This window comes from Tribolium madens, unplaced genomic scaffold (genome assembly GCF_015345945.1).
Source record: "Tribolium madens isolate multiple individuals breed KSU strain unplaced genomic scaffold, Tmad_KSU_1.1 Scaffold_91;HRSCAF=231;Tcas5.2_LG7, whole genome shotgun sequence".
NCBI lineage: Eukaryota > Metazoa > Arthropoda > Insecta > Coleoptera > Tenebrionidae > Tribolium > Tribolium madens.
Window position 1 is genome coordinate 31,915 of NW_025401063.1, and position 21,055 is coordinate 52,969.

At 34.7% G+C, this 21,055-nt stretch overlaps 5 protein-coding genes across 9 annotated transcripts; 2 read left to right on the top strand and 3 right to left on the bottom strand.

Annotated features, from left to right (window-relative positions):
- Positions 1-62: 62 nt before the first annotated feature.
- LOC123011806 (probable 2-oxoglutarate dehydrogenase E1 component DHKTD1, mitochondrial) lies at positions 63-5,428 on the top strand. 2 transcript variants are annotated; one of them, XM_044409444.1, is made up of 10 exons: positions 70-334; positions 382-1,056; positions 2,900-3,303; positions 3,352-3,509; positions 3,560-3,695; positions 3,742-3,873; positions 3,923-4,543; positions 4,590-4,710; positions 4,760-5,034; positions 5,084-5,428. In XM_044409444.1, the coding sequence occupies exons 1-10, from the start codon at positions 220-222 to the stop codon at positions 5,192-5,194; spliced, it is 2,748 nt and encodes a 915-aa protein (XP_044265379.1). In that variant the 5' UTR covers positions 70-219; the 3' UTR covers positions 5,195-5,428. The 2 variants fall into 2 exon arrangements, 1 of the variants encoding a protein (XP_044265379.1); XR_006413164.1 differs by lacking the exon at positions 5,084-5,428 and having other exon boundaries at positions 63-334; positions 4,582-4,710; positions 4,760-4,900.
- Positions 5,201-12,700, bottom strand: LOC123011805 (F-box only protein 11). 2 transcript variants are annotated; one of them, XM_044409443.1, is made up of 8 exons: positions 12,233-12,700; positions 11,327-11,593; positions 11,115-11,265; positions 10,680-11,065; positions 10,402-10,626; positions 10,104-10,348; positions 7,127-8,382; positions 5,201-7,058 (listed from the first exon to the last, which is right to left on the bottom strand). In XM_044409443.1, exons 1-8 carry the CDS (start codon positions 12,327-12,329, stop codon positions 6,929-6,931), a joined length of 2,757 nt encoding a protein of 918 aa, XP_044265378.1. In that variant the 5' UTR covers positions 12,330-12,700; the 3' UTR covers positions 5,201-6,928. The 2 variants fall into 2 exon arrangements, with proteins under 2 accessions (XP_044265378.1, XP_044265376.1); XM_044409441.1 differs by having other exon boundaries at positions 11,327-11,641.
- Positions 12,430-14,609, top strand: LOC123011808 (CAAX prenyl protease 2). Of its 3 annotated transcripts, XM_044409448.1 has the most exons (5): positions 12,430-12,587; positions 13,028-13,133; positions 13,625-13,931; positions 13,988-14,086; positions 14,468-14,609. In XM_044409448.1, the coding sequence occupies exons 1-5, from the start codon at positions 12,475-12,477 to the stop codon at positions 14,476-14,478; spliced, it is 636 nt and encodes a 211-aa protein (XP_044265383.1). In that variant the 5' UTR covers positions 12,430-12,474; the 3' UTR covers positions 14,479-14,609. The 3 variants fall into 3 exon arrangements, with proteins under 3 accessions (XP_044265383.1, XP_044265381.1, XP_044265382.1); XM_044409446.1 differs by lacking the exon at positions 14,468-14,609 and having other exon boundaries at positions 13,988-14,455; XM_044409447.1 differs by lacking the exon at positions 14,468-14,609 and having other exon boundaries at positions 12,436-12,937; positions 13,988-14,455.
- LOC123011807 (BTB/POZ domain-containing protein KCTD3) lies at positions 14,450-19,221 on the bottom strand. Its single transcript, XM_044409445.1, has 10 exons — positions 19,068-19,221; positions 18,704-19,017; positions 18,479-18,655; positions 18,144-18,429; positions 17,911-18,092; positions 17,654-17,857; positions 17,490-17,606; positions 15,418-15,557; positions 14,896-15,364; positions 14,450-14,846 (listed from the first exon to the last, which is right to left on the bottom strand). The coding sequence occupies exons 1-10, from the start codon at positions 19,124-19,126 to the stop codon at positions 14,668-14,670; spliced, it is 2,127 nt and encodes a 708-aa protein (XP_044265380.1). The 5' UTR covers positions 19,127-19,221; the 3' UTR covers positions 14,450-14,667.
- A 209-nt stretch (positions 19,222-19,430) lies between these two features.
- Positions 19,431-20,852, bottom strand: LOC123010802 (26S proteasome regulatory subunit 6A-B). The gene has a single exon (XM_044407931.1). The coding sequence runs from the start codon at positions 20,751-20,753 to the stop codon at positions 19,473-19,475; it is 1,281 nt and encodes a 426-aa protein (XP_044263866.1). The 5' UTR covers positions 20,754-20,852; the 3' UTR covers positions 19,431-19,472.
- Positions 20,853-21,055: the final 203 nt, after the last annotated feature.

Here is a 21,055-nt window from a genome sequence, read left to right on the forward strand (position 1 = left end):
ATTAAATTATTTTAAATTAAATGACCTTGCACACATTTATTTACCGTTACCAACAATTGTCAAAACGCGATAAACTCTCTGTTATGAATAATGTAATAGTTTTGAAACAAACAGATAAAAATCCTGTATCTTTGTGATAAATATACACACATCTTGGCTTGAGGTCAGTAACAAGTTCAAGATTTAGAACGCTAGTGCTAATTGTCTTGGTATTAGAAAATGTACTTAAAATTGTGCAAAACAAATTTACTCCAAAACGTCCGAAAACAATTTCGAAATTATCACAGCGATAATGTCTTCGGTTTTAAGCGAAAAAACAAACCTGTTTATAATGGTAAGTAATTATTGTTAAAAAACTCATCCCTAAAAAATTTCCCCAAGCATCCGACCAAGTATTAAAAACTCAATGCGACCAAAGCAATTTCTTCCGCCTTGTCACCGCTTTTCGTCAACATGCCCACAAAACCGCCGACGTAAATCCGGTCACTCTGACTCGCGAAATAACAATTTCCCCGGATTTGGACCCGAAACGCTACTGCCTCGAAACCGACACCCAAGTAAAATTCACCGGAATTTTAAACACTACGAAATCGGAAGGCACCGTCGCCGAAGCTGTGGATTTCCTTCGTCACGTCTACGGCAAAAACATTGCTGTCGAATTCACCCACTTGGAAAATCCGGAAGAGATTGATTGGTTTTGTAACCGGATCGAACAACTCGTCCCGGAAGAAACCAACACTGAAACCAAACTCCGACTTGGGACTGAATTACTCCGATCTCAAAACTTTGATAATTTCCTCGCTAATAAATTCACGGGAGTGAAGCGATATGGGGGCGAAGGGGCTGAAAGTATGATGGGGTTTTTTAGCGAGTTTTTTCGACTCGCTGCAGAGGATAACATCGAACAATTGGTGGTGGCTATGCCTCATAGGGGACGCTTGAATCTTCTCACCGGAATGCTTAATTTTCCTCCGGTGAAAATGTTTGCTAAATTAAAAGGAAAAAGCAACTTTCCGGATAAGTATCAAGTGACTGGAGATGTTTTGAGCCATTTTGGTAGGTATAATCGTTTTCATATTAATCTGCATCGAAAAGGATCATTTTAAGATGGCAACCATGCGAAAATTCAAACAATCCTAACCTCAATCTTACTTAAAAATTATTTTTTCAAATAAATGTTTAAAGAAAAATAATTAAAATTAACATAGGGTAACAAACATAAAAGATTTTTGTCATTATTGATGTTCTGAATGACAATAATGACACTTTTTGTGTAAATCGGCCTTTAAATTAAAGATGTATTTAGACTTCTACAACCTACTTGATGCACATTAATATGAAAAAGTGTCTAAAGTCCATTTTTTTAACAATTGTCATTGTCAAAATTCCCTCAATTAAAATCTCCCTAGTCCCTAGATTAGGTTTGACATTATGTTCAGTGTTGCCAGCTCAAAATAATTAAATTCACCCGATATTTACGTTTTTTACTTGAAAAACATGCTAAAACACTTGATGAAGGCAAAAATAATGACTTGTTTTTTTCGTTTGTTTTAGTAAAATCCTGCAATTAACACCATTTTGTATTTTTCGTCTTATTTTTTGAGAAATTTTCACTCAAAAAGAGCTAAATCGAATGAAACAAACGAAATAACATCAATTCAGATTTATTTTTATTTGTGTTTAAGCAAGTTTTGACAATATCCTGCAAAATAAATTAGTCTCTGGTTCAAAAACGAACTAAATCAAGCGAAACACGCTAAATTTCAATCTAATTCAGTCAAAAAAACGTGCTGAAACATTCTAAAAATGCAAAAATAACACTAGTTTTAGTCTAATTTGATAAATTTTCAATTTGTTTTTAACGAAATTTGGCAAAATAATTCTGTTTCTGGCTAAAAACTTACTAAAACGCTCGGAAATGAACTAAATAATGTACTTTTTCACCCATTTTAGCGATTTATTTACCTTGTTGAGTGAAATATCATTTATAAAAACAAAACTATTTCTAGATTTTTCAACTTGTTTTTGAGAAAATTTAGCATTTGAGTTTCTACATGGCTAAAAAACGTGAAAAATGCCCAAAAAGCTAGTGTCATGATTTTTGACTGAATTTATTAAAGTCGCGGTCAATTCTTAGTGGCCCTGTGTAAATTTGTAAAAATTTGAGTTGTGTAAATCCTACTTTAAACATCCAATTGTTTATTTAGTGACATTTCTATCAAAAATGACAATTCTGAAAAAGTCGGGTTAGGTCAGGTCACAAATAAAATCTACTGCGTCTGTCACAATTGTTGACACAATTTAGTTATTTCTGCTACCAACATAGACACAACCCACACACTAGCGGTGGCGGGCTAGGGGGTGCCAACTTTGCAATAAATTAAATGGCCAGTATGAATAGATTAAAAAAAAATATTTCAAAATACATTAATTTACTGCTGGAATTACAGTCACGATTCTAAAAAAATCATCAAAAATTAGAATTTTTACAAAAGTTTTCAAACTAGTACAGTTGATATTAAATTGTAAAGCATGCTTTAAGACTGTTAACCTTATTTTTAGCTACTGTCAATCATAGTTGACAAGTTGTATGTACGTATTTTTGATAGGAAATTATAGTAGCTGTCATTAATTTGAAATTTGAAAGTGAAAACCAAAGTATTTTGTCTCCAACTGTATAAAAATCACCAGATCTGGTGAAATTTCATCAGACCTGGCAAGACTGTTCAAAGGTTTTCAGTAGCGTAAGCGCTTTCACAACAAAACGACTGACACACAATTGACATTTTACTTGCCAACATAACTAGAGGCTGATACCAACATAACATTTTGACAATTGTTTAAAAAAAAGGACTATATCCAAAATAAAACTAAATAAATGAAAAAAAAAAAATTGCAGTGTCTTCGACTGACTTGAAATTTGCTGATAATAAAAACCTTCACGTGACTCTATTATATAATCCTTCGCATTTGGAAGCTGTTAATCCTGTTTCAATGGGGAAAACTAGAGCCAAACAATTGGAAAATCGTGATGGGGATTATGGAGATAGACGATGGGGTGATAAAATAGTTAATTTACAAGTACATGGAGATGCTGCGATTACCGGTCAAGGGGTTAATCAAGAATGTTTGGCTTTAAGTGGAACCCCACATTATGAAATTGGTGGTTCTATTCATTTAATTGTTAATAATCAGTTGGGTTTTACGACACCAGCAGATCGGGGAAGATCATCAAGATATTGTACTGATTTAGCTAAAATGATTTCAGCACCGATTATTCACGTTAATGGAGATTTTCCTGAGGTTTGTACCTACAAGAAAAATATTCATTTTGAATCAAAATTTTTACAGATGGTTTTGAAAGCTACAAAACTAGCATTTGAATATCAACGCAAATTTCGAAAAGAAGTTTTTATCGATCTGAATTGTTATCGACAGTGGGGACACAATGAATTAGATGATCCGACTTTTACAAATCCGTCACTTTATGGAATTATCCGGTCTCGAGGGTAATTCCCCGACTAAAAAATGCAACTAAAACCATCAATTATAATTGTAGAACAGTCCCTGATCAATATACGAAAAAATTAATCGAAGAAGGAGTTTTAAATGAGGAAGAAAAAAACACAATAATAAAAGAGCACACGAAATGGCTCAATGAACATTTAAAAGCAGTCGAAACCTATAAACCAGACGTAAAAATAGTCACAACCGTCGTTTCAAACTAATTATTTTTTTCAGGATGTTTATTTTAAAAATCAATGGGAGGGTTTTTCACAAGCTGAAGAAACTATAACGAGATGGGACACCGGAATTCATCTTGATCTTCTCACATATATCGGAAGCAAATCAGTTCAATTTCCGGAACATTTCGTACGATTTTTTTTTCTCCCAAATAAAACAAAAAAAAAATAATTTTTAGAACGTCCATCCGACTCTTCTTAAAACCCATGTGAAAAATCGTCTTGCTCGAGTAGCCGAAGGTGTGAATATCGACTGGTCAACGGCAGAAACCCTCGCTCTCGGTTCATTATTATACGAGGGATATAATGTACGGATTAGCGGTCAGGATGTGGGAAGAGGTACTTTTTCGCACCGGCATGTTATGCTAGTTGACCAACAAACAAATCACATTTATATTCCCTTGAACAACTTGCACGAGAACCAAAACAGTTTTCTCGAAATTGCGAATAGTATTTTATCCGAAGAAGCTGTTCTAGGCTACGAGTACGGCATGAGTATAGAAAGTCCTAAAAATTTAATAATCTGGGAAGCCCAGTTTGGTGATTTTTTCAACGGGGCTCAAATTATCCTCGATACGTTTGTGTCAAATGGAGAAGTGAAATGGTTGTGGAGTAGTGGATTGGTTGTGCTTTTACCCCATGGGTATGATGGAGCCGGTCCTGAACACAGCTCAGCAAGAATTGAGAGATTTTTACAAATGACTGATTCAAAAGAAGACAAAGTTGACGGTGATAACGTTAATATGCAAGTTTGTCATCCAAGTACCCCAGCACAATATTTCCATTTACTACGAAGACAAGTATTACTTTAAGCACTTTTTCCCCCATTAAAAATAAGTTTTTCAGATGGTGCGTAATTTCAGAAAACCTTTGATTGTTATAGGCCCTAAAACACTTCTAAGACTGCCTGAAGCTACCTCGAATTTCGCCGACATGGCCCCCCAAACTACATTCCAACCAGTCATAAGTAAAAATTCAAAAATTCAAAACATCACCTGAAAAGCTGAAATTTTTAGCCGATAACACTCATGACCCGAAACAAATTCAAGTTATTTTGTTTACCTCAGGCAAACACTTTTATAATCTGGTATCTAAAAGACAGTCATTAGGTGTTAAAAATGTGGCAATCGTTCGACTGGAATCGTATTGTCCATTTCCAACTCTCGAATTACAACAGGAAGTGGCGAAATTTTCCAATGCTAAAATTTTCGTGTGGTGTCAAGAAGAGCCGCAAAATATGGGAGCTTGGAGTTTTGTGAAACCACGATTTGAGAATTTAGTTGGCAGAAAAGTGAGAAATGAAAAATGTTGATTTTTTTTTTGTTTAATTCATTTTCTAGATTCAATTCTGTGGTAGACCGACTCAAGCTGCTCCTGCTGTTGGTATTGGTGAATTGCACGACCTGCAAGTATCGGAAATCCTTAGTAAACCTTTTTCGTTTGAAATTTAAGTATCATTTCAATTAATTAGCCATATATTTTTTTTTTATATAATGTACACAGTACAATACAGTGCTAGCTATCTACGAAAAGACCTTGTCAGTTGTTCTATAAGCCTGACACTTAAGTAATACTTATCTAACTTAAATTTAGAATTAGTATAATTATAGAAAAGGACAGTATTTTACAAACATGATATACACAGACATCAGTCATATCAAAACATAAATATAAGTAAGGTTGTATTGAGTAGTTTTTAATTTACAAATCTGAGCGATTTTTATATAAAAAAATCAAAACCCTCTTCCACAAACAACTATAAATAAATCAATTGGAAAGAGTCACTCTTAAAAATAACTGGAATTCGTATAACTTTCGCCATCTATCTAAAAAAAATCACAATACCGTTCAAAAGTCATCGTTGCACCCAACGTTTTCACCCAACCGTGGCAAGAGTTAAATAAAGTTTTTTTTTCTTCACTATGTATACATCAGTCAACGTAAGAAAATGGTATAAAAAGAATTACACTATGTCTTACATAATATTAAACCTATGGGTATTTCTTTCGTCTACTTGATAAATGTGTAAATGTGAATATGGCACCAGTTTAAAAACTGCACTTTATTTATTGTACCTATACAATATATAACAGTACAGGCGTCCCACTTGGAATTTTTTTAAACCATCAACAGATTGGTCGGCCTGTTTTGAAATTGTGAAATCATATCTTGAAAGCTCTCGGTTAAATTATTGATTGCATTTTTGTAATTATATACAACGTACATACACATTTAACTTACACATTACTATCAAACAACCAATAATTGTCCTAAAAATCAAACGAAAATTTAAATACTGATTTTTTTTTACATTATTTGTCACACATGCAATAACGTTGTTTACTTTTTGTATAAACACAACTTTTTGTTATTATTCAAACATCCGCACAACACTCTGAAATCTCAACTTATTTTTCGCACAACCTTATTTACATCAGATATTATTTAAAGCTATATTCACTAATACAATATGGAGAAAACAAAAATTCATACAACAGTCATGAAGACCGAATATCTATTCTTGTATGCTAAACTAAATAAAATAAATAATTAAAAAATAATAACAGTAATTAACTTAAGAATAAACTTAAACATAAACAGCAATATTTTTTTCAAATTCTAACAAGTAAATCTGTACAAAAATCTTAATCATTATAATAATTATTATAAAAAAAAAACCTTAGAAATCAAATCATTAGTAGTGACTGACCAAACCGTGAAATAAATTAATCATATTGCTATAAAAAGTGGTGCATAATCCTTTCATTGTTTGAATAACCTCTTTGAGATTCAAGAAAATATAAATTAAAACAAATTACTTTTATTACCAATATCAAATTTTTAATAAATACAAAATAAAGAATGTATAAATTGTGCTGTTACCTTTGGTAAATAACAAAACACGATGATTTTTAAAAACAATCCTTAATTTCAGAAACAAAAACAAACAAAATTTTGGTCTTTGGAAGCGCCTGTGTTGATTGTCTAACTCTAAAAATGGTGTAAACTGCTGTAAATATATTGCTAAGCATTTTTTATAGGCTTACATCGAAACATGAATTTGTGCATTACAAAAAAAAAACACATTAAATATTTCGTCTGTTGGAAAATAAACACTGTTTATGAACACTTTCCTCGATTTTAAATAAATTAGTACGGCGATTAAACAATTAGAGAGACAACCTTTAGTTGACCATCAAAGTGTGAGATTCCATTGGAGCAGCCGAATCGTAGAGAGTATCCGTGTCTTGGGTTGGCTCTCCTTGCAATTGGCATTGATTTGTTAACGTACCAGCCCCACAATCGCAGAAAAATCTAATCAAAAAAAAAAAAAAAAAAAAAAAAGAGTTAAAATTTATTTTTTATAACTGTTGTAACTCTACCTGTCATGTCTAATAAATTCCACATCATGTCCTGCATGACATGTCTTGATGCAATTCACACAGATCGCATTTCTATCTGTCGTATTACAAGTCTGACATCTATAAAAATCGTGCATCGGAAACGACGTATAACTCGAAATCTTATAGAGACATTGTCCATTCGCCACAGCTTTTTCCACTGCATCCTGATTATTAAAAATCTTATTTCCTCTCACTATTGGTTGCACACCGCTTGCTAGACACAACCCCCCAAATCGATTATTAAAAATCTGATTAGATTCGAGCGTTGCCGTTGCATTATTCGTAATTTCAACACCGGCGGCCAATCCATCAAAAATCCGATTTCTTCTCAAAATCGGATGACTTTGTGTCGAAATCAAAACGCCAGCTTGTGCATTCCTAAATATATCATTCTCTTCTAAAATCCCTTTCCCACCGTTAAAAATACAAATTCCACCGTCGCGACCGTCAAAGATTTTATTACGTTTAAGTGTAGGATTCGAATCGGTTTTGATCCAAACTCCCGCCATGGCATTGTCGAAAATTTCGTTCTGTTCCAACAAACCAAGCCCTCCATTATATACTAAAACACCGCCGTTTTGTCCTCCCCAAATCTTATTTCCTCGAATCACCGGATTACTCCCGGTCCGGATTTGAACTCCCGAATATAAATGATTGAAAATGTCGTTATCTTCGAGTTTTCCATGACCGTTATCATAAAAATACACGCCGACTTGTTTGCCGGAATGAATTCGATTTCTTCTCAATACTGGTGAACTTCCCGTTGTTATCCACACTCCAGCCAATGTGTTTGCGTAAACTTCGTTTTCTTCGATTAAACCTTGACCTTTTTCGTGAACATAGATGCCTCCGTGTTGGCCGTGATGGATTTTATTGTGACGTACGATAGGGTCACTGTTAGTCCGTATTTGAATTCCGGCCAAAGCGTTACCGTAGATATTGTTATGTTCAATTAAACCGCGACCTTCTCCGAATATATAAACACCACCTTGATGACCATTATAGATTTCGTTACGACGTATCGTCGGATTACTATTTGAAGTAATCCAAACACCGGCGAAATTATTCGAATGAATTTTATTATCAATGAATTGACCGAGACCGTTTTCGTGAACGTAAATACCGCCAGTTTGGCCGTGATGAATCTCACATTGGACCACAGTGGGATTTGCGCCTGCTTTCACTTCAAAACCGGCAATTCGATTATTATGAATATCGTTGGCTTCGAAATAACCCTAAAAATACACCATAATAAAACACCCGAATTGTACACCCAGGGGAAAAAAACTATTCACCAATAGGAAAGCAGGTTAGGAAGTTGGTCCGGACCTGAAAAATGTCTTTTTGTGAAAATTACTTCAATGAGCATTAAATTGTGATTATAATAAACAAGCTTGCTCAAATTATCAAATTACAAATACATAAGTTTATTTAAGAAATGTATTTTGCAAGTATAGAGTATGTTCCCGGATTAAGTTTACAAGAGGAAAAAAATTTTTACCTTTGATTTTACGCCAAAACTGCAAAGGAAAAACATTTTTAGCTTCATTTGACTTTTAAGGTTCTTTATCTACAGCTTTAAAAAATCAAGATTGTAGAACTAGTTTTAAATGCCAGAATTTCTATCAAGTTATTTCTTTTATAATCAAAATTCTGAACTTAAATCAAATTTTTACCTTTGATTTTACGCCCAAAAAGCAAAGAAAATACTTTTTTTCAATAACAGATGTTAATTTTTAACAAAGTTAATTTTTTTCTTGGTACCATTACCATTGGCTTGTAATAATAATCTTTCTTTGCTTTTCAACTCCCATCACATTGGCGATTTTATTTTTTTGACAACGATGTCACTTTGACAATTAATTAATTAATTGAATAATGTTTGTTTTTGTTAAAAATGACTGTTTTTTTTTCAAAAGCTGTTTTTTTGACTTGCCATTTATTAAAATTATGTTTTTTACAAACATTTTTGTTATTTAACTTATCAAAGCGACATCGTTGCAAAAAAATAAAACGCCAATGTGATGCGATTTAAAACACAGCGGAAAAATTACACTAGTTAACATGATTTTTATACCTTAGCTAAAAGTTATAATTTCTTATAGATTTTGAGGCACTGAGTTCAAAAAAAAAACTATTTAAAAAAGTTCACCACGTTACGGTTAAGAAATATGTAATTAATAAAAATACAAAAACCGCCAAAGAACAAATTAAAAATGAGTTGTTTTACTTTCTTTTATTACACTTTTTTGGATCAGTTTTCTTTATAACAAAAACCTTCGTGTCGATTTTTGAAAACCCTTCAGATCTTGATGAAAACGCTCCACTCATGCTCCCTAAATTTTTAGAAAAGAAGTTCAAATGCGAGTGAAATGTTAAGACCTATTTAAACCCATATGGTAATAATTTAGCAATAATTCAGCAACAATTTGAATTTAAATACATTTTAAATCGGATGCAGAAAGGAAAATTATCGTCTGTAACAAAAAAGTGTGACGGTGATAGAAAAATTTAACAACTATTTTTGTTTAATTAAGAGTTAACAATAAAATAATAATTCGATTAAAGGTATATTAATTTTCTATTTACTGAGTCAAAATAATAAACATTTAAAGTTACAGACTTACTGGTTTCAGGTGAAACAAAAAGTGTTATTATTATTATGGGTTTTTTGCTTTGTTTAGAAGAAATAAAAATAAATATAAAAAACGGAAGAAACTAGCGATTTGTTAATAAAATTAAAAGTAAATCAGAAAAATTTTGTTAAGGTAATGAAATACATAGGCATGCAGTTTTTTCTCTAAAATTTGCTTAGTGTCATATTATAATCACCAATGAAGAAATTTGCAGAAAAAGACCGTTTTAGTTAGTTGGAAACACAACAAAACGCAGTGTGAGCAGAAACTTAGACTGGTGAATAGTTTTTTCCCCGGATGTACCAAACTTTTTTTTTTACCATTCCACTATCAAAAGTAAATATTCCGACGTCTCTTCCGTGATGTATATGATTTCGACGCATGATTGGATTCGCGTTATTTTTCACCCAAATACCAGCCAATGCATTCCGACTAATCTCATTATCTTCGTATGTTCCTTGGGCAAAATCTGTGACGTACAAGCCGACATTTTCACAATCACTTATATCACAATGACGTATGACGGGATTTGCGCCGGCACCACTCACACACACAGCAGCACCAACTAAATCAATAAAAGATTTGAAAAAAAAAACTTCAATTAAAATAAAAACGTACCAACTGATGTACTTCTTATAATGCAATGATCTATAGTCGGACTACAATTTTCTCCAACTTCAAGACAATAGTGTTTATGATGGGGTACTGTAGATGTGACATCTGGGGAAAATTTCAATGTGAGATGGCCACAATAGGCGTTTTTCGCTCCTTCGACAAACATCACCGTCGATTCAGATTCTCTTTCTAGTATCACCGACTCAGCAACGTTTCCAGGTGCCGCACCTATATTCAAAAATAATAATCATCACAATCAAAGAGTTTACTTTATAACAGACCTATAAGAGCAATGTCTGAATCGTCAATGACAAGAAATTCTCCACGATAAGTACCGGCATGTAGAAAAATGAGTGCACCTTGAGTGGTACCCTCAGTATGATTATTATTATTAACTGAAAGACAACCACTCGTACTGTTACTACCACTACGTTCATCAGCATAATCTAAAGCCGCTTGGATCGTATTAAAGTATACAAGATTACGTCCTTTAAATGTTAAATCTTGATAACCAGGTCTAACATGTATGCCGCGATACAATTGACGGAACGACTCCTTCCATGGATTTGCCAAATCAGACTCCTCCGGACTGACAAATTGAAAAACACAAGGTGCCGGATTAAACAATGGCAAATCGTATTCGTAAACGCTTTGATATAGGCGTTTCCTAAAAAAAAATTGCGTTTTTTTTTGTATTTCTGAAAATTTTCAATTACCATATTTCAGTATCGTTCGCAATGGCCTGAAACCGTTTACACACTTGACTCACACGACACAAATCCTGTTCGAGTAAATAATTAAATATCGTGAGCAAAACTTCATCCGGTAGCTCGTATTGAAGATAATGAGCGGCCGTATTTGTACAATCTGTAAAAAGAAAAATGTTTGTTAAAATTGCAATTTTTAGTAAAATTTCTCATTTGATTACTTTCGTACGAAGCGGAACAAGTCCTTCGTGGACGTTTCCTTGCCGGAAGCATGGCGGAAGTGTATCCTTGTGCTGGTGCCGTCGGTGTCGCCGGAGAAGTGGGAGATCCGGCCGTCGCGGCGCTGGTACTGGGTCCTGGACCGTCGTGATGGGACGGAGACTTACGTCGAAGGTCGTAAGGAGAGTGATGGGCTGGAATGGCGCCGCCGCTGGTCCCAGGGGCCATTGCTGAAGGCCCCCCAGAGCCCGGAGCGGCCGCCGTAGGTGCTGGAATGTTTTGGTTAGGTACAGGACAGGATGGTTCGCATGGCTCTGCTGCGAAACAAATTTCAACAATTATTATTCTACGACCTTGGAAAATTGACAGTTTTGGTGTTTTTTTTTTTTTTGAAATGAAAAATTTCAGCTTTGGCTATGTTTAACTTGTTTTCGACCGTATGTTGTTTGCTTACATGTATTTTTAGTAGCAAACGAAAATCACGCTTTCATCTCATTTTCCAAATGCCAATGAACAAAAAAACTTTACAAATTCAAATTACTGAAGCTGAAACGTGATGACTTTAGCCGAAAAATAAAACCTTGCAAGTGAATTAATTAATTACATTGGGGCATGTTAAGTGGGGTCGTTTTTATGTCAATTAAAAGGTAATTTAGACACTTGTTAGAAATCGATATTGAGGAATTTCGATTTATCAAGTTTGGCCCTTGTGTGGGGCTGTCTCCCTTGTTTACAAATAGCAGCGATAAAAATCGTTATCTGGACTTATTTGGGTTGTGTGTTAATGTGGGCAGCCCTGTTATTTTTAGTAGCCCCATCACTAAAATCGATATTTGGGGCCCCCAAATATAACTGTTTTCGCATTCTCGAAGATGGGGATTCGGGTCGCACGCAGCGGCTACACTTACCAGACGTGGTCCTTGAAGGAGTTGGAATCCTGTTAGCCCCCTTCCTGCGGGACCTCCTCACATACGACCTGGAGGCCGTGAAAGAGGCGCTCGGCATTTTTTCACTAGCACTACCACCAAAACCAATCTCTAAACAAAGGAGACACTGGAACTAGCACTGGCGGCCATATTCGCGACACCACGGAACCGGATCGACCAATCACTAAGCTGGTTTGACGTCACGTGACCGTTAAAATGTCAGAATGGTGCAGGATTTCTATGGAATTTTTGATTGTTTTCGTTCCATTGGGCTATGCTTGCTGATGTCTGTGACTTATGTCGCCAGTTTGCACGTATGGAAATCGCCGCACAACAGGTAACACATTCAAGTTTCAGGATTTGTGCACGAAAAACACCTTTTCACACAACATGAACAAAATCGAGTGGGCTAGCGACGGATGCCCTCCGCACCGCGCACCTCCCTGCCGCTCCCCGTTACGGTATAGTCTACGACAAATTCAATGTCGGGGGAAAAAAGAACAAGACCAACAAAGGCAACTATATTATTTATTACATAACAAAAGACTGCACCACTGGCTACTTGTTTATTTAACAAAATATCTTAAATGTTGTCTTCATATAAAAAAATCTTTTTTTTTGGTATTTTGAACCGTTTGTACAGTTCACATCATTTTCATAAGTTGAATGAAAGGTTAAACAGTCCAGGTGTGTGTTACCTGAGCGTTAAAATAACAAAAGACAAACAAATATATTCTTAGGTACGCTCAACGACACAATAAATGTTTACTTTTTCAGAGACCATCCATCCACAATAAAGAAACGTTTCATTAGTGTCTTTTTCATGTTATTTATTTCGCCATGTTTCCTTTACATAGGAATACACAGCAAAACTCTCGAAAAGGTATAAAAACAAAAGATTATACAGGGTGTGCCAGAACTCACGCCCCAGAGAAAATTTTCAAGTAAGGTAAGATACCAGGAACATGAAAAAAATGTTTAAAAAATTCTCTGTCAAAAAATTTTGACATTTGACATTTTTTTATATCTATTTAATGATACTGATGATCTTGTATATGTTTTTTTACAATTATTTAGTAAAGGGACAAAAATTTTGCCAATAAAAGCCACAAATAACATTGAACAGAGTTACAATTTAGGATACAGCTTCCTTGTTTCCTCTTTTAATAGCCTATAGCACAAAAACTTGGAAAATTATTTTTCCAACAGAAATAAATAGAGTCAAAGTCCAAACTTTAAACCCTCATAACTTCGAAATTTTTATAGATAAATTTTTTCCATGTTCCTGGTATCTTACCTAATATGGTGTTTTTCTCTGGGGCGCGAGTTCTGGCGCAGCCTGTGTAAAGTGGTAACAACTTGAATAAATTTCAGATTTCTTTACTCGGACTGTTGGGTTTTAAAACTCGCGGATTATGTCAAGCGACTGTGATGCCTTTATTTCTCACAATGATCCTATTTCTGGGACCAATCGCAATGAAAATACATAGTGGGTTATTGAAATTGTACACCGAACCCATGTACTGGATCAATAATATGAAAAATTTAATTTGGTTAAGGAATCATCTAGTTGCCCCCCTTTCCGAAGAATTTACTTACAGGAGTTGTATGTTACCTTTACTACTTGAATGTTTTTCTCCGATGACAGCTGTTTCAATCAGTCCGTTGTTTTTTGGAGTCGGTTTGTTATCACCACATTTTTTTATTTATAAATAATTCTTATGAAATGTGTTGTAGCCCATTTTCATCACATGCAAGAACGAATCAAGTACGGAATGGACTTTAATACAGCTTTTAAAATTGCATGTTTTCAATTTGTTTATACGACGATTTTTGGTATGTATTCGGCGTATTTGTTACTACGAACTGGTCATTTCATGTCGACTTTTATCGTTCATGCATTTTGTAATCACATGGGATTTCCCGATTTGGTCGAAGTTACCACATACAAAAGGGAGAAAAAAATCATTATAACGTGCTTGTTTTTCGTCGGATTCGGCTTGTGGTGTCTCTTATTAAATCCATTAACAGAACCTACTTGGTATTACAACAATCTCTCATGGTACAAAGTTAAATAGAAAATTGTTACTTAATTCTAGTTTAGGATAAAACACTTTGCTCAAGTTTTTTACGATCTTGACTCTAGAAATAATCCTATTAACAGTATTTGTAATTGTACCGTTTAATAAAAATGTTTGATTGTTATTTTTTTCGTAGAATTTTATTGAATAAATGAAAAGTGGACATTCTACATCGAGTAACATGAAAATTTTATCACAATTCAATTTCAACAGCAATTGCCACTTAAAAAAATAGCAAAGCTTCAGTCAACAATAACACCGATATTTCATTTAATAAAACTAATAGATACCAAAAAAGGCAAGATTTTTATTGCAGTTGTGCCCCACTTGCAATTTTTAACTAGAACTCGACGCCCTATCGTCTTGTTGATTCAAAAACGCCACATTACTAGATTTGAGTCTCGCAGCAGCTGCTATCGAAGGCAAAGGAGACATACAAGGCGTTGAACATAAACTATTACTCAAATCGCATTGATCCAACATTTGCAACAATTCCTCAGGCGAAGGCCCCCCAACTGCAAAACAACATTTGCATTATTATCTCATTGAAAACTTAAAAATTACCTAAATCCGTCGTCTTATACGCCAAATCCAATGCCGTCGTTAAATCCCACATTTGTATTGATCCGTTTGAATGTCCCGTAAAAATAAACCTTCTCGGTCTCGAACCCATCCGACTCGATCCTTCGCATTCATGCACACAAAACGCACTCACTGTACTGCCATCTACAGCCTTAATCACACAAACTCTTTTCCCATTACTCGCCAATCGAACAAAGAGTTGATCAGCATCAGGAACAACTTTCTGAATAAAAACTTGTTCATCGTCTTGTTCACCAAAAGGGCCACAATCGTTCGATGTCGCATGACTTATTGATGGTTCTACCGCTTCAAGCGACACTATTTTGAAAGAGGCTTCCGGTGTGGAGCCCGGCTGCGTTGATAACATACCTCTGAAGCGAGTCACTCGCCATGAACGCACATGGTTGTACTCACAACAAACCGAAACGAGATATTTTTCAGATAAGGTCACCTAAAAGTTGTTGTTGTTGATTGAATGATTTTTTTCGTGTCTATTTTCATTACTTTAGTGACGGGACTTTGATGGACTGTAAACGTCTGGAAGAGTTGAGGACCATGACCTACAGTTTCTGGATGTTGGACGATAACACGGACTGCACCGGAAGTGGTTCCGTATGCGATTTCGATCCAATTCCCACACAAATCTAACAATTTTTCGATTACAAGAAACACAAATAACACACAAAACTAGTTTTATATTGGTAGCTGTGTCCTTGTGTTGACATACCAGCAAACCAAAATTGTGCACAAATTAAATGTTTGATTTGTTGGAAATTCGGATTAGATTCGTATTAAATCTAATTCGAATGTACAGGGTGTTGCATTTTGGATGTCCGAATAGGGAATCTCCGAAATTAAGAGGTTTAGCCAAAAACGAGTGATACATTCTGGATCTCATTTTTTGAGAAAATAATATCGGTTAAAACCGCATCTCGCTATCGTCTTTTGTTTTCGACTTAGAGACAAAAATTGACATTTTAGCGAAATCTAAAAAAATCATATCTTCGTTGTTATAGAAGATACGGATTTAAAATAAAGACATTATACAGGCACTTTTTTACGAGGAATTTAATAATGTAGTTAACATTTTTTTTCAGTTATTAGTTTAGCCGTAATAAGATAAACTTGTATTTTTTAAAATGAAAATCATAGGCGGCTATGGCAATTTCGAAAAGCTTATTTTTTCTGATCTAAAAAATATATATTTCTAACAGAATATTTTTTTGTAACTATATTTAAAAAATGAAATACATATTTTGTTTCATAATAGTTGGCCATGGAAAAACTATTTCACTCCAAATGTGTAAATAATAATTAATAAGAGTTTTGTAAAATGTAAAATAAATGAAAAAATAGATAAAATTATAAAAATTTAAAAAATACGATACGGTAGAAGCATTGAACAAATATGCGAGCGCTTCAGAACAAAATTATTACGTATTTTTAAAAAATCCAAAAATAGGAAACACAAATGTGTCAACAGTCAACACAATTAGAAAAAAACATTTTTTTGATGATCTAATGGAGGTAGGATAACGTTTCACATAGACGGAATTTGAGTATTTGAATAGCCATATCGTCATTTTTGTGTCATATAAAATAAATTTTATTGAGGAATTAAAGCGGCTTTTTTATACAACACTCTATGTGTCACTAGAAGTTACAATGGTAATGTTATCTTGTTTAAAAACAAAGAAATGTTATTAGTCGCGAATAAGTTGATTTACAATTTATTTTGCATCTTTTTCATCACTTAGTACTTAGAAAACTCTTTCGTTAGTGACACTGGTTAAATAATATAGTTTAAATTCTTATAGTTGAAGATGCAACATTTTTTCATGGCCAACTGCGAACAAAAATCAAAGATAACTTTTTTGCTAAAAATGTATTATAATAATTTGTTACAAATATATATTTTTTAGATAAGAAAAAAACAAGCTTTTCAAAATTGCTATAGCCGCCTATGATTTCCATTTAAAAAAATACAAGTTTATCTTATTACGGCTAAACAAACAACTGAACAAAATTGTTAACTACATTATTAAATTCTAAGTAAAAAGTTGGCTCAATAATGTCTTTATTTCAAATCTGTGTCTTCTATAATAACGAAAATATGATTTTTTTTAGATTTCGCTAAAATGTCAATTTTTGTCTATAAGTCGAAAACAAAAGACGATAGCGGGATGCGGTTTTAACCGATATTATTTTCTCAAAAAATGAGATCCAGAATGTATCACTCGTTTTTACGTAAACCTCTTAGTTTCGGAGATTTCCTATTCGGACATCCAAAATGCAGCACTCTGTACTAAAGCTTTACATTTTTTTCACATTTATTTAAAAAAAAAAACACTACTAAAATGTAAGGCTTTTTACAAGTACGTCTGTTTGAAAAATGAACCAACGTGTAAGCTTCAAAATAGTGGCATACCTTCCCGACCTCTCTCTGACGCTGGGATGAAACACAAGGCCTAAGTTACAGGTATTTGACAAAATTCATAATAAAAGTGAAGCTATTGTAAAAATGAGTCACAATAAAATAGTGCATTAATCGTTAGCAAAACCATAAAAAAACTTACTTGTTTTCGGTGTTAAATACACCGAAATTGCAGTGACAGGATCATTATTCGGATCACGATAAAGTTCAGTAACTAACAAATCGTTATCTTTCATTCGTAGAGGAAATTTTTGCATATCTGAAAGTCACAACTGAAATAACCAAATACACAATTACACATCTTACCTATATAATAAATACAACCGTTATTACAACCAAGGAGAAGAATCGATCCTGCTGTATCAAAAGATGCAATTCTCATAACATCTTGTGTTTGCCAATGTTGAGTCATTGCATGCCAAACACCCAACTTTCCTGATGAAGACAACGCAACTAATTGACTACCAATAAAAAATAAATACTCGACAGGAACGTGCAAATTAAATATTCCTGAAATCAAACAAAAATCAATTGAAATAAAACTAAAACTCAAAAAATGGTACCTATATTTGTTTTTTCACCATTATCTGAAATTCCCCATAAACGTACTTGACTTCCGTACGAAATAGCAACCATTTTCGAGTTTTCACCACTACCCATTTTCGCATTTATTGCAATACGTTCAATGCATTGTTCTATATGAGGACTGGTGAAAACTTGTTGCCAACCACTAGAGTCTTTCAATCTGAAATAAAACTAACTAAAAAAAAAATAAAATCCAACAAATTCAAATCACCTATAACTAACGATGAAATGTGCGTAACCAACAACAATCCAGTTGTGATGGGCTTTTATTATCTGGACACGTAATGGGTCAGCCCATGTAGAACCTGAATTTCCAAAAACCAAACCGATATCATTCCTAAACAACTTATTCAAGTCAGCTGAAGAATTTCGAACGTGTCTCAAGTCCAAAGAAGCGGCTCGAGAATGTCCCCGACTTGCCAATCCCCTTAAATCCTGAGAACTACGACTGTAAGTAGCCGAGACTCTTAATTCTAATGAAGAATTACGCGAATGTCCTAAAATCATTTCAAGTGAAAAAAAAAAAACAACGAAAATGATATTTGCCTTGTGTCCTGCTATATGGCGGATTGGGAGGAATTTGTGGGGGATGTTGTGGCCAATGTGGGCCCCCATTTTCGTTATTTTCACCATCAGGCAGTCTAATACTCGAACCAGGACGTACCGAATGAACAGCTGTCGTTTCCACATAGTGTGAATTTGGTGCATCCTGTACTGGAACATCTAAAAATCGACAATTTAGTCACAACATAAATTTAACAAAATACATACAAGGGGGCGGGAGATACCCGTAAAACAGAACATCTCCACAAGTCGACTGTGTCAATTCCTCGCAAAGTATCAACCGTTTCACCAAGGGGGCTATATTGTAGTACTCAGCTTCGTGACGCAAAGTCCGTATGTTCGTACCGTGTAAATCGATTTCACGCGTACGCAGATAATTTAAAATTATGGAGAAAATTTCAGGATCGCGATCGATGAAAATCGCACCTTTCTCATCGCGTAAACTGGAGATTCTTCCACTAAGAAGAGCGGTGAAGAACGTGTCGGGAATTAGAGTCAGGGTCTGTTTTGAAGTGGAAAATCTAGAAAAATAGGGGACTAGAAGCGATTCAACCAACTGTGAAAAAATTACCTTTTACCACCGACGTTCAAATGAAGAATGTCACCTGTGTAAGGTTGATGCGATGCCATGATTTAGACCACTAATTGGGGCACGACATGATAGAGAAAGTTTTTTATTTTTCTTCAAACTAAATCGTGTGAAATATTTTGACAGGTTGACTCAATAAATAAATGACGTGGCCGGTAAAACAGGATTCTGTTTAATTTCGTTTAATTTTTATCAAATTAATTATATATAAAAACAATTTAAAATTGAATCAAGTTCATTCCAAACATTTCAGTTTTAATAAATTAATAATTCCGAATTTTTTTAAGATTATAAAATCACAAAGTGTGAAGGGCCGGTAAAACAGGATTCTGTATAATTTCTTCAAAGGTTATAAAATATTTATTCCACAAAGTGTGACAAAAATTCTTAAGCATAATAATTAAGATTGGCCTTCTTTTTCGCTTGCACTTCCATAATCGCGTCCATATAATCCTCATGTGTGACTGCAGTCGCATTTCTCCTCAATGCAATCATTCCTGCTTCTACACACACAGCTTTACATTGCGCCCCATTAAAATCATCCGTAGACCTCGCCAACTCCTCAAAATTAACATCAGGATTAACGGTCATTTTCCTTGAATGAATCTGCATAATTCTCGCTCTTGCTTCTTCATTTGGATGCGGAAATTCGATTTTTCTATCCAATCGTCCAGATCTCAAAAGTGCTGGATCCAAAATATCAACCCGATTGGTCGCCGCAATGACTTTAATATCCGCCGTTGAACTGAATCCATCTAATTGATTGAGTAACTCGAGCATAGTACGTTGAACTTCCCTGTCTCCAGCTTTTTCCGAATCAAACCGTTTCGTTCCTATAGCATCTAATTCATCGATGAAAATAATAGCGGGGGCTTTTTCCTTCGCAAGAGCGAAAGCGTCTCTGACTAATTTAGCCCCATCGCCAATGAACATTTGTACTAATTGGGGGCCAGCAAGTTTGAGAAAAGTTGATTTCGTTTGTGCAGCACAGGCCCGAGCTAGGAGAGTCTTCCCCGTCCCTGGGGGGCCGTAAAGAAGGACACCTTTAGGTGGGTGAATTCCCAAATTGAAGAACTTGTCTTTGTGGGTCATTGGTAACACTACCGCTTCAATCAACTCTTGAATTTGTTTATCAAGACCGCCAATATCAGAGTATTGTTCCGTAGGACGCTCGTCGACTTCCATAGCTTTAACTCTGGCATCGTATTCAGCTGGAAGTGTCTCCAGGATGAGATAAGAGTCTTTGTTAACCCCCACGAGATCCCCCGGTTTGAGTTTCTCTTCATCTACGAGGCCAATAACCGGGAGGAAATACGTTTGACGAGTGGAGGTTTTAACGACTGCACATTTGCCCTTGCGTTGAGAGTCTAAATCAACGACAGCCCCATCTTCCTCTTCTTCTTGCGGATCGACGTCGAGAAGTTCAATAACGTTGCTTACCAAATACGGAAGTGTTTTATTCACCTTGATTTTCTCGGTGTTTTCTTTAATTTTCTCGTTTTGAGCTTGCAATTCGTGATTTATTCGCATCACCTCGCTCTTCATGATTTTGATTTCATTGTCGAGTAGGCGCGTCCGACTGACGATTTCATCAGTGGACATGCGAAGAACTTCTTCACCAAGGGACTCTTCACCATCTTCAAATAAACGTTCATCGAGAGTCGACATAATTTCACTGATTTTTTAATAAATTACGACGAGAAATTGAAACACCACTGTTGTGCTGTCAAAATTTAAGCTCGCCGAGTCATTGTCACAGGTTCGCCAACTGTCGCCAAAACTCACCAACTTGTAACGAAATTAAATCCTAATTTATAAAATTTGAAATGTTTCTTATGCCAAAAAAGTGAGAAATGTATGTGGTGTTTCTAATAGGTTTAAAATCACTTGTTTTATTGTAGTAAAACAGGTTTAAAGTTACATTGGCAGCATTGAATGTCACGCTTTATTGCGGCAAATTTGAAATAAAA

Coding starts and splice junctions, on each gene's coding strand:
- LOC123011808 (XM_044409446.1), top strand. CDS start 12,475: ATGGTGCAGGATTTCTATGGAATTTTTGATTGTTTTCGTTCCATTGGG. Junction 12,588..13,027: donor TGGAAATCGCCGCACAACAG/GTAACACATTCA, acceptor TTACTTTTTCAG/AGACCATCCATCCACAATAA. Junction 13,134..13,624: donor ACAGCAAAACTCTCGAAAAG/GTATAAAAACAA, acceptor AATAAATTTCAG/ATTTCTTTACTCGGACTGTT.
- LOC123010802 (XM_044407931.1), bottom strand. CDS start 20,753: ATGTCGACTCTCGATGAACGTTTATTTGAAGATGGTGAAGAGTCCCTT.
- LOC123011807 (XM_044409445.1), bottom strand. CDS start 19,126: ATGGCATCGCATCAACCTTACACAGGTGACATTCTTCATTTGAACGTC. Junction 19,018..19,067: donor TTGAACGTCGGTGGTAAAAG/GTAATTTTTTCA, acceptor CTATTTTTCTAG/ATTTTCCACTTCAAAACAGA. Junction 15,365..15,417: donor ATCAAAGTCCCGTCACTAAA/GTAATGAAAATA, acceptor AACAACTTTTAG/GTGACCTTATCTGAAAAATA.
- LOC123011805 (XM_044409441.1), bottom strand. CDS start 12,329: ATGCCGAGCGCCTCTTTCACGGCCTCCAGGTCGTATGTGAGGAGGTCC. Junction 11,642..12,232: donor TCCTTCAAGGACCACGTCTG/GTAAGTGTAGCC, acceptor TTTGTTTCGCAG/CAGAGCCATGCGAACCATCC. Junction 10,627..10,679: donor TTCAGACATTGCTCTTATAG/GTCTGTTATAAA, acceptor TTTTGAATATAG/GTGCGGCACCTGGAAACGTT.
- LOC123011806 (XM_044409444.1), top strand. CDS start 220: ATGTACTTAAAATTGTGCAAAACAAATTTACTCCAAAACGTCCGAAAA. Junction 4,544..4,589: donor TCCATTTACTACGAAGACAA/GTATTACTTTAA, acceptor TAAGTTTTTCAG/ATGGTGCGTAATTTCAGAAA. Junction 5,035..5,083: donor AGAATTTAGTTGGCAGAAAA/GTGAGAAATGAA, acceptor TTCATTTTCTAG/ATTCAATTCTGTGGTAGACC.